Raw genomic sequence first — 12576 nt, forward strand, 5'->3', positions numbered from 1 at the left:
TAAAACTCCAAGAATATTATGGTCCCTGGAATATGAGTTAAGAACACAAGATTGTTCTAAGAATATGTTTTGAGAAACAATGGATTATACTGATGTTATTATTACCTTTAAGTAAGAATTCTGGGACGACGTATCTGGAGTACTACCTTGAACATAGAGCTACATTTCTGTGGTAGCTGAATAACTGAGGAAAAAAAAGAACATTTCTTCTGGATAAACCCAACATGTGGCCCAACAGCAGCTTCAGTTCCTTCCTGTTGACTGGTTTTCCAGGCTTGGAGGCAGCTCACCACTGGATTTCTATACCCTTCTTTTTTGTCTACATCTCAGTCCTTTTTGGCAATGGCACCCTCATCCTTCTCATTAAGGAAGATCACAATCTTCATGAGCCTATGTACTATTTCCTGGCCATGCTGGCAGCCACAGACCTGGGGCTGACCTTAACCACAATGCCCACGGTGCTGGGTGTCCTCTGGTTGGACCATAGGGAGATTGGAAATGTAGCCTGTTTTTCTCAAGCCTACTTTATACATTCACTTTCTTTTGTAGAGTCTGGTGTTTTGCTGGCTATGGCCTATGATCGGTTTATTGCCATCTGCAACCCCCTTAGATATACCTCTATACTCACTAATACTCGAGTAGTGAAAATTGGGCTGGTAGTACTGATGAGGGGCTTTGTATCTGTTGTTCCTCCAATTTCACCCCTCTACTTTTTCCCATATTGCCATTCCCATGTCCTTTCCCATGCATTCTGCCTTCATCAGGATGTCATTAAACTGGCCTGTGCTGATACCACCTTCAATCGGCTGTATCCAGTTGTGCTTGTAGTCCTTATATTTGTACTGGATTCTCTGATTATCCTCATCTCCTATGTGTTGATACTCAAGAGTGTCCTGAGCATTGCCTCCAGAGATGAGCGGGCCAAGGCCCTCAACACCTGTGTCTCCCATATCTGCTGTGTCCTGGTTTTCTACATCACAGTGATTGGATTGTCTCTAATTCATCGGTTTGGGAAGGAGGTTCCACATATTGTCCACCTCATTATGAGCTATGTCTATTTTCTGTTTCCTCCACTAGTGAATCCTGTAATCTATAGTGTCAAGACCAAGCAGATCCAGAGTGGTATTCTTCATCTTTTTACTACCCATAAAGTTAGACCCTGATCTCTGACCATTACAGCCCTTCATTTGAGAACTCTGATTTGTGACATGGGAACAAAGAAGTTTCATATCAACCACCCATGATCATATTTCTTGGTAAAATAATTATCAAAGTAGAGCTACAAATTATTCTAAGATAACTCTTTAAGCTCAGGTCTTAGACCTAATGTAGTCTGTGCAATAATAATAATAAAAGAACTGTATACTAAATATCTCTGTTTGACACTCAATTCTTGTAATAATACTAATTTAGGTGTTTATAGTTGTGTCTATAATGTAACTATCATGTATTTCTTTGGAGTTACAATGGTGGCCAGTAGGAACAGAGTTATAAAATTATGAGTTGGTTTGGGTGAAATAAAGTAAAGTTTTGTATATTAATACCCAATTCAACCTCAAACTCCCACAAATTCCCCCACAGATATCCATACAAACTATAGGGACCTATATGCTTGGTCACTGAAGCCCAGAATTTCCCTGAGAAAAAAGTATGAATTCTTTCTTAAATAGTGTTATAATTGTCATATCAACTACCTGATTGGTTCCTTCCCCCTCCATCAAATGACAAAAGAAACCATGAATAAATGGGAAGAAATAGACCTAGTCCTTGTACTTTCTATCTTTGTCCTCATTACTATCCTACTATGTCAATCTTTAGCTCTGATGTTGGTACCATCTCCAGAACACTTACCAGAGACTAACTAGTCTGAGTAGAAGAGGCAATTCCCTTATTTCTCCTTTTGCTATGAATAAGGCCTAAGGGACTGAGGGAATAGGTTTTCATATCTTTGGGGAAAAATAGTCACTTTCTAGATGTATCCTGACTTTATTTTATCAAGTGTGAATGTCCCAAGAAATAAAATATTATTATTATTATTTAAATATATTTCATTGATTTTTTTACAGAGAAGAAGGGAGAGGGATAGAGTTAGAAGCATCAATGACAGAGAAACATTGATCAGCTACCTCCTGCACACCCCTCACTGGGGATGTGCCCCCAACCAAGGTACTTGCCCTCAACTGGAATCAAACCTGGGACCCCTCAGTCTGTAGGCCGACGCTTTATCCACTGAGCCAAACTAGTCAGGGCTAAAATATTATTTTTATTTGATCAAAAATTTAGAAGAGTTAGTAAAGGACCTGCGACCCAAGTTAAAATATCCTCAAAAAGTGTAGTTTATGTCTTCATTACATCTAAATCAGAGCAGGAAGAGAACCGAGTGAGCCAGGAAATGGAATTAGATAGAAGATATTATTGACATCATTGGTCCTTTGTCCAGATCGCTTTGCAAAACTGTACACCTACTCCTTACTCCTGTGATTGTTGGCTTCTCATTGTCTACATTACAGCTTTCTTCAAGTTATTTACTCTCAACCCAATTAAAATTGCCTCACCAAGATTATGGCCCCTGGTGCCAAGGAAGAAGGCTGTGGACATATACTGACCATCTTGCCTTCTGAAGTTCAACTCCAGATTGGAGTTTGTATGTTCTTATTTATCTCCTTCCCTGTATCCTCTGCTTTTCAACATTTCCTGTCTCCTGAGGGCATTCATTAATTAATTGCATGCATCCAAATTCCTGTCTCAGGCTTTGCTTATAGGGATTGCAATATAAGAAACCTACAACTCTCATTTCTTTTGCCATTTCATCAATAAATGTAATTGTGAAAAGGCTAAGGTTATAAAAAGAGAATAACTATTATTTTACTCATTTTAATCCATTTATCCTCTATGACATCCAAGTAACACTGTCTGAATACCACATATCAAATGTGAGTGTGAGTATGATGGTAAATTATGTCCTGTTTTCAATTATCTATAAGTCTTACTGTGGTAAAATGCTAGATATTATTAACAATCATTTTGCAAAAGTGTCTCCCAAGAAAAACTACAAATAGGTTTTATATATGTAAGCAGGATAGATTTCAGAGTGGTCCACTAGACCAGTGGTCGGTAAACTCATTAGTCAACAGAGCCAAATATCAACAGTACAACAATTGAAATTTCTTTTGAGAGCCAAATTTTTTAAACTTAAACTATATAGGTAGGTTCATTGTTATTAACTTAATTAGGGTACTCCTAAGCTTGCCTTTGCTAAAAACGTCCTCAATCTGATTGATGTACATTCGCTGAGGTTGACCTCTTCCAACTCTCCCATCCACACTCGTCTTGTATACTTGTTTCAGGTAGACGAGTGTGGATGGGAGAGTTGGGAGGGGTCAACCTCAGCAAATGTACCTCAAAACAATGTACCTACCCCTCGCTGAGTGTCCCGTGGCCCGCCTGTGCCTCGTCTCCCGTCGCTCGACCGACCAACACCCCCCACTTCTTCTAACGCCACTTCTTCAAAATAGACTCGCCCAGGCCGAAAACCAACTTCTGCACATGGGCCATGAAATTTCAATCACACTGTACATGTGTGCCCTCACATGGTATTTTGTGGAAGAGCCACACTCAAGGGTCCAAAGACCTGCATGTGGCTTGCGAGCTGCAGTTTGCCGACCACTGCACTAGACCAACATACCAACACATCAGTGAATCTCCCTCATGCAGAGCAATCTATTAATCTTATCTAATAATCCTATCTAATAAAGAGAGAATATGCTAATTGACCCTCACACCATCACAAAAGATAGTGGTGCCCACAGCCAATAAGGAGGGAATATGCTAATTGGCTGCTTTGCCATCAAAGATGGTGGCACCCAAAGCCACAAGATGACCGGCAGGGGAGGGCAGTTGTGGGCAATCAGGCCAGCAGGGGAGGGCAGTTGGTGGGGACCAGGCCTGCAGGGGAGGGAAGTTAGCGGCAACCAGGCTGACAGGGGAGGGTAGTTAGGGGTGACCAGGTCAGCAGGAGAGGGCAGTTGGGGGGGACTGGGCCAGCAGGGGAGGGCAGTTGGGGGGACTGGGCCAGCAGGGGAGGGCAGTTGGGGGCAATTGGGATGGCAGGGGAGCAGTTAGGCATCGATCAGGCTGGTAGGGGAGTGGTTAGGGGGTGATCAGGCTGGCAGGCAGAAGCAGTTAGGGGTAATCAGGCAGGCAGGCAGGCGAGCAATTGGGAACCAGCAGTACCAGATTGTTAGAGGAATGTCCAACTGTTGGTGGGATCGGGCCTAAACCAGTAGTCAGACATCCCCCGAGGAGTCTCAGATTGGTGAGCGTGCAGGCTGGACTGAGGGACATTCCCTCCCCGCCATCAGTGTACAAGTTTTGTACACCAGGCCTCTAGTTTAGCTTATAATCATTGAAGACAAAAACAGAAGCCCAAACAAACACTTGTATGGAGAAGTGATTAATAAATTCACTGGTGGCCTATTGAGGTAATAAACAGCATTTAGTACAGGAGATCTATTGTATATAAGAATTTATACTAGAAAAATGTTTTTCAGTATCAGCCTCTCTCTTCTAAAGAATATTATAATTATATAGCATGGATTTAAAAATATAATTTCCATAAGGATATTAAGTTTGAGTTAGGAAATAAAATACTGAGTGTGCATTTCTGTGAATTAAAAAAAAAAAACTATAAAAAAGATCAGAGAGTGAGAAATATTAGAGATACACTGAAAATCCATATATCACCTAACAAGTCAGCAGGTTATTTCTCCTTCAAATACAAAATGAAATCACGCTAAGTGAAGGGCAGATGAGTTTTATTCAGCTAGTTAATAAATAATTGTTGGGTTCCTTCTTAGGAGTACAAACTTTTATAGAGTAAATTAAAGGTGATATCTTAATGATACTTATTAAACATTATGAGTATTAGATTAAGAATATTTAAAGGGCCAGGGATCTCTCTATGCAATTATAGAATGTAAATCAATTTTTATTTTGTAGCCTAAATCCTCAGACAGGATCATTATTATGAATAAGCTCATAAAATTTTTATAGGCTATTTAGGAGTTTATGTCCTTAGACACTAATGTGTGTCACCAAGCTGATAGGTAGTAGTGGCAGTGAATAGTGAAGAATCCGTCCAGGGGAATAAATTAAATGATTGCATCTGCACAGACTAATGTGAAATGCTGAAGGCTGACATAATAAAATCAAACTCCCTAAAAAAAAAAAAAAAAAAAAGGAGGCTGTTAAATGTCAACACTGGCTTGCTCCACAAATTGCAAACTGTCTAAGGTAAAGACTTCCCTGAGTCATTAGTGAAGGTATTTAGATGCCTTTTTGTAACCTTCATCTATGTCATAAGTGATATGAAACAGGAATGGGACCTAAGCTGTGTGGCCCCACAGCCAGATTCAGAGCTAAGGAATGGTAAGTCCTGGGGAAAATATTTAAACTCAAAAAGGTAGGATATTTTAAATAATGTGACTACCTGGATATTTAAGACATATTGTCTTATTAAAATTGAGCTCTGTGGCCCAAAAAGAGATGGGCATTAACTGATGACTCTGATCAGGAAACACTACATCAAAGGCTTTCATTTCATGAGATGAGAAGTCCTTCCAAATCTGAGAGGTTATGCTGCAGTGATTCTGTATTTTACAGGCAGTACAGCAGGGAATATGTAGGAAATGAAAATGGTTTGGGGAACATGCATAACAGAGCTGTTCAGGAATAGCTGCTTAACAAAAAGATAGACACTGGTGCTTTGCTCACTTCCTCCCAGGCCCCTTAACCTGGTGGTTTTGAGGTGTTTCTGTTCTCCAGAGATTTGTCCTCTGCCTCACTAGAAAGTTATCCTAAACTTGCAGCATCTTGCCTCAAATGACTTTCCATTTGTTCTAGAGAAAGTGTGTTGCCAGGAATGGTGTACATAGGGGTAGGAGAGTTATATAGATGAGAGGGTAAATGTATCTTCGATATGTGAGAGGACAGCTTGGACATTATGTGGATTACCTCGGGTGCTCACTACTTTCATCTCATTTTGAGTTCAAATTATGGCTATCCTATATCATCACCCCTAAATTTGTACTCGATACAAATAGTTTTCAGGCATAGGGACATTTTAGACATTTCCAGAGACTGTCTCTTAATCATAACTTTCCAAATCCAACCAAGTTTCACAAAGGCTTATGAGCACAGGAGCGTTCAGGAAGAATTTAACTGAATCTGAAATGTCAAATGCCAAAATGTGACCTCCTTGGTTGAATACCTTGCATACACCCTCATTTTAAAGTCTCACAGTTGGGCGAGAATTCAGGATAAATTTAGAAGACAAGGCTCAGACAAGACAATAGAGTTCCTCAGATCTGTATCTCTGCCAGAATATGAATATGCCCTTTCTACTCAATTACAAAGTATTACAGAAACTCAAAGATGGTAAGAACACCTTCATCAATGTCCATGGCATCACCTTACTACAAGATACTTAAAGTGAAAGATTTTTTACTTGACTTGCATTGATCTAGCAACAAGAACTATGACCTCTGGGTAAGACTAAAAGATAAATAAAAAGCTCACTGTTTGAATTTATTAGCAATTGCACTCATATATGAGGAAATATAACTTCAGGAGTGCATATGTCCAGTACTATAATAAGTAATCTCATTTTAAACCAAGGAAATGTGTCAAGAAATGATCAAGCTTCATCTTAATTTAGTGAGTTTACTTGCTCCAGGATTTAGAAATAACAAAGTCCAATGGAGTTTTGATGGCATCTACTCTTTTTTGAGGTGAGAATATGAAGGGACCACAATGATCTGACAGCAAGACTTTCATCTCTTAGATGAAGCTACAATTTTGTTTACTTTCTGCAATGAAAATGTGAGAATGCAGGACACAGCTCTGGGGGCCTAACTCTTTCTCCCAAAGAGGCCAGGAAAAGATATCCTAGAAGCCTAATTATCTACAGCTGCAGGGACCCTGGGGGACCATTTTTCTGTACAGATAACTTCACCAATTAATGTTAGCAGTCTTCAAAGTAACATGTGTACCACGTTCTATGTCAAGATCCAGCAATTCCTTCTCCCATTAATTCCTGGTGCCCCGGGTAAGGCTCTGATTGTCATGGAAGAACAGAATGGAGATAACAGAAAGGGAAATAAAGATAACTGCTCTTCTTGGACCACCCTTCCTTCATGTAGGTGTTGCAAGAAGGTAAATAGAAAACCGAGGAAAGCTATTATTTGTCTCTATTGACCTGTCCAGTGAAATGGATTATTAGCCTAGAGCTATCAAGAATATTTTTCCTACAGAAGACAGTATTTTTTTAGAGGCAAGAAGGGGAAGAGAGACTGATATTGAGAGTGAATGTGCAGAGCGGGATCATCATGACACATGTAGGACTATGCTGCATCTTCTCTTCCTCTAGGTTCTGTTCTCTGTGTTCAGTATTCTTTCTCTCATATCTTTCTCTGTGACATTTCTGCTATCTCTTTCCTCTACTTTGTGCCTTTTGCCTTCAGTGATTTGACTAATTCTCAGTTATAGAACAAAACAATTCCTGTCTTTAAGAGTTGCTGTCCCTGCCAAAACCGTTTTGGCTCAGTGGATAGAGCGTCGGTCTGCGGACTGAAGGGTCCCAGGTTCGATTCCGGTCAAGGGCATGTACCTGGGTTGCGGGCACATCCCCAGTAGGAGATGTGCAGGAGGCGGCTGATCGATGTTTCTCTCCCATCGATGTTTCTAACTCTCTATCTCTCTCTCCCTTCCTCTCTGTAAAAAATCAATAAAATATATTTAAAAAAAAAAAGAGTTGCTGTCCCATTAAGGATTAGAAATAAATATTGCATAAGAACTCTAGTGGTTGAGACCAAGTCAGAACTGATCAATCAATCATGCCAACAAATGGGGGAAAATTAAAGTCTGGAGGGCCTGATGGTATCACATATATAAGTAGTTGGTGAGTTATTGGTATCTCTTATTTGGACATTTGTGAAAAGACAATGTATGGATTAGACAACTTACACATTAGCCAATTATGGTATCAGTATTATTTGAAAGTCAGTGCCATTACATAAATCATTTTAACCATCAGCATACCAGCTAGGCAGTGCATAATGTTAATAATAATATAATTAAAATTTTAGAAATCATTTCATGATCAGCAGACCAAAGTCTGTCATTTCTTCCAGGAGAATTGATGTTTAATATAGCAGTTAGTAATATTAAACAATGCTAGTATTGGATTGGGAGTGCACCCATGTTTTAAATATGTTTTTATTGATGTTTTGAGAGAGAGAGAGAGAGAGAGAGAAACATTTGTGAGAGAATGTGAGAAAGAAACATCAGTTGCTTCCCATATGTGCCCAACTGGGGATTGCACCCAAAACCTAGATATGTGCCCTGTGTCCTATCCTGGAATCGAACTGGCCACCTTTCAGTGCACAAGACAACACATAGCCAACTGAGTCACACTGGCCAAGGAAGTACATCCATGTTTTAATTAGAATGATTTAATTAGGGACACTAGGTCTGAGGGGCTGGTAGTAGAAATGTGAAAGACAAAACATGTTGTGTTAAGTTTTGTGCTGAAGCCTGGGTGATACAAGAAAGACATCTGGAACTTAGAGGAAGAGGGGCAAAGGGAAGGATAAGATTGTAATAAAACCAAAAAGAGTGTAATGGATATAAAAAGGAAGAAGCAGGAGAATGACAGGATGGAGATGACATCCAGTTAAAACTTAGGTGCATGATCAAAACAGACAGAAACCATCAGGCACCTGCCAGGGTCACCCAAAATTAGATGAACTATGCATATAAATGAAAAACAAATGTGAATGTTGTATAGGGCATTTCCATGTGTCAATAGCTAATTGACATAATAATTAACTTAAACTAAATATTGCTTTTTACTAATAGATAAGATACAAATAATAGCAATCCCTACTGCCTTAGTTTTCTATTGCTTGGAATAAATTGCCCCGAACTGTGCTGTTTAAATCAACACTCATTTATTATAGCACAGTTCTGTAGGTCAGAAGTTTAGCAGGCTTGACTGGGTTCTCTCGTTAAGGAAACTTAAGGACAAAATTCAAGTGTGTCAGACACTTACTTGAAGGGTCTAGAGAAGATTCCATTTCCTAATTCATTCATATGGTTGGCAGAATTCAGTTTCTTGTGGTACTAAAAGTCTCAGGTGCCTGCCTTTTCTAGAATGTCATAAAATCATACAATATGGAGTGTTTTCACATTGGCTTTTTTTACTTAGTAAGATGCACAAAAGTTTACTTCATGCTTTTTTATAGTGTGATAATTTATTTCAGTGGTTCTCAACCTTCCTAATGCCGCGACCCTTTAATACAATTCCTCATGTTGTGGTGACCCCCAATTTCATTTTTACAAATTGAATATAATTAAAGCATAGTGATTAATCACAAAAACAATATGTAATTATATATGTGTTTTCCGATGGTCTTAGGCGACCCCTGTGAAAAAGTCGTTTGGCCCCCAAAGGGGTCACGACCCACAGGTTGAGAACCGTTGATTTATTTCCTTTCAGTGCTGAATAATGTTCCATTGTTTGGATGTACCACAGTTAATTTATCCACTGATCTAATGAAGGACATCTTGTTTGCTTCCAAGTTTTTGTTTGTTTGTTTGTTTTGTTGTTGTTGCTTTTAAAAAAATATTTGTTGTTGAAAGTAATATATATGTCCCCTTTTTCCTCCATTAACCCCTTCCAGCCCACCCCAACCCCCATCTCAGGCCTTCACCACCCTATTATCTGTGTCCATGAGTTATGCATATATGGTCAATTTCTTTGGTTGATTTCTTCCCACCCACTCAGCCCAACCTTCCCTCTTAGAATATGTGTAGACATAAATTTTTAACTCCTTTGGGTAAATACCAAGATGTGCAATGATTACCTTTTATGTAAAAGTAGGTTTTGTTTTGTATGTAGCTGCCAAACTGATTTCCAAATGATTGTATTATTTTGTATTCCCATCTGCAATGGATCAGAATTCTTGTTGTTTCATATCCTTGCCAGTATTTGGTAGTTGTCAATATACAGATTATGGCCACTTTATTAAATGTATAAACATCTGCTTTTTTTTTTTTTTAACCACTATATGCCCTGCATTGAGCACAAAACTATGAGATTTAAAGAAGCAAGAAATATCAGATGACTGAATAATATAGACAAATCTGATTGCCTTTAATTTTGCCTTTAATTAAACATTAGGAATTGGGGGGCTGGGGGGGGGGGCAGTTTCCACATTCTATCTTCTGAAGCCAAATACAATACTTCCTTGAAGCAGAAAATTGTAAAACTCTATAAAATTTAGTAATATAAAAATCCCATGAACTCAGATAATACCTGAAAAGACTTCAGGAACCCTTCTTTGGGGCTCCCTAAATGCAGTGGTCCTGTAGATTTGCATAATAAATTAGCCACAAAAAATTGTGAGTCAATTCAAGTAAAGATCGCAAGAGAAAGCTTTTTTTTTCTCACAAAATCATGAAGTTTTTGCCCTTAATGTTCATTTTTGTAGTTACCATCAATTCCTATTTATTAAATCAATGAACACATAACATGAATGAATGGTGAATCCAAAATGAAACTATCAAATTCTTTCCTGTAATGTAAAATATGCTTACAATAGAGATGAGAATAAACTAGAAAACTTCTGTCTTCTAGGATTGGACAAAGGACCTTGGGTTTCAGTTGAGATCAAGTAGACATTTGGATAAGCATTAGCTGAGGATTCTGACCTAGATAATAAAAGGTTAGAAAATATTGGAATTAGAGAACTGGAATGAGAAATTTATAAAGGTGGGATACAAGGTTAGCAGAATTCTATACAAAGACTGTGATTTCTTATTTTAATGATAGGACAAATTTAATTTTATAGTCTAAAGGTGTACTATCCAATACTGTAGGCTGTGCTTAGCTTGAGTTAGTATTTCCTGGAAGTGTAAACTAAATATTGGATTTTGAAGCATTAGTACAATAAAATATAAAATATTTCATCCATGAATTTTATACTGCTTATATTTGAAATGATAATATTTGGAATATAGCAAATTAAGTAAAATACATTATTGAAACTATTTGTCAGTCTTCCCTTTTTGAAATCTTTTTAATATGCCTATTAGAAAATTTAAAATCACATATGTAACTTAAATTACATTTCTACTGGACAAGACTAATTTAGAGAGACTTTATTTTTATTTGTTTGTTTCAATGCAGGGGTCCACCATGTGGTCCAACACTAGTGCTGCCCCTTTCCTACTGACTGGCTTCCCAGGTCTGGAGACATTTCATCCTTGGATTTCCATCGCCTTCTTTGTCATCTATATCTCCATCCTCCTCGGCAATGGCACTCTCCTCTTCCTTATCAGAGAAGACCACACTCTTCATGAGCCTATGTACTACTTTCTGGCTATCTTGTCAGCCACAGATCTAGGAGTGACTTTTACAACCATGCCCACTGTGCTTGGTGTTCTGTGGCTGGATCACAGGGAGATTAGCCACGGAGCTTGCTACTTCCAGGCCTATCTAATCCATTCACTCTCAATTGTGGAGTCTGGAGTCTTGCTTGTTATGGCCTATGATCGTTTTATTGCCATCTGCAACCCCTTGAGATACACCTCCATTCTCACCAATGCTAAGGTGGTGAAGATAGGTCTAGGGGTTCTAATGAGAGGATTTATACTTATTATGCCCATAATCATCACCCTCTCTGAATTCCCCTACTGCAGGTCCCATGTCCTCTCCCATGCCTTCTGCTTGCACCAAGATGTGATCAAACTGGCCTGTGCTGACATCACTTTCAATAGACTCTATCCTATAGCCCTGGTCTCATTAACTGGCTTCTTGGACTCTATGCTTATCCTTATCTCTTATATCCTCATCCTTAAGACTGTTATGGGCATTGCTTCAGGTAAGGAGCAGACGAAAGCTCTAAACACCTGTGTTTCCCATATTAGCTGTGTCCTGGTTTTCTATGTCACTGTGACTGGGCTGACCCTCATTCATCGATTTGGGAAATATGTGCCACATGTTGTTCATATCATCATGAGTTATATCTACTTTCTCTTCCCCCCATTTATGAATCCAATAATCTATAGTATTAAGACCAAGCAGATTCAGAATGGTATCAATCGCCTTCTCTCTTTCCATGGAAATTGAGCTTGATTTACTTACTTAGGGGATGCTCCCCATTGAAAGATGAGTTTCTCGGCAGAATGAACTATATGATGCCAATGTGCCTTAGAATTAAAAGCATTGGAATTCCTGTCATTTAAAAGACATAGACCCATTGCTCTTATTATCAGCTCCTTGCCCCATCACATCACTAATGACATTGGCTTTAGTTCTGTTGCACTGCTTGGTAGATTGGTTTGCTATTTTCTTTAATTTTCTATGCTGGAAGAATCATTAGTCTTAATGGTTTTGAGGTCAATGACACTTGAAATGATTGCAGGGCCTACACAAAGAAAGGAGGATGAGATAACTTGATAGAGTTTCCAGCACTGTGTGGAAAAAACAGTTCAGATATTTCCTCTGTGCCTTTG

The 12576-nt window shown here is 38.8% G+C and overlaps 2 protein-coding genes across 2 annotated transcripts; both read left to right on the forward strand.

Annotated features, from left to right (window-relative positions):
• Window positions 1–224: 224 nt before the first annotated feature.
• Window positions 225–1163, forward strand: LOC308525467 (olfactory receptor 51B5; the record flags this gene model as incomplete). Its single annotated transcript, XM_081100284.1, has 1 exon — window positions 225–1163. One exon carries the CDS (start codon window positions 225–227, stop codon window positions 1161–1163), a length of 939 nt encoding a protein of 312 aa, XP_080956410.1.
• A 10094-nt stretch (window positions 1164–11257) lies between these two features.
• LOC308524133 (olfactory receptor 51B2-like) lies at window positions 11258–12190 on the forward strand (the record flags this gene model as incomplete). The annotated part of the gene is made up of 1 exon (XM_081098281.1): window positions 11258–12190. The coding sequence occupies one exon, from the start codon at window positions 11258–11260 to the stop codon at window positions 12188–12190; it is 933 nt and encodes a 310-aa protein (XP_080954407.1).
• Between the last annotated feature and the right edge of the window lie 386 nt (window positions 12191–12576).

Source organism: Myotis nattereri (genome assembly GCF_964212035.1).
Source record: "Myotis nattereri genome assembly, chromosome: 9".
In the NCBI taxonomy this organism is placed as follows: Eukaryota; Metazoa; Chordata; class Mammalia; order Chiroptera; family Vespertilionidae; genus Myotis; species Myotis nattereri.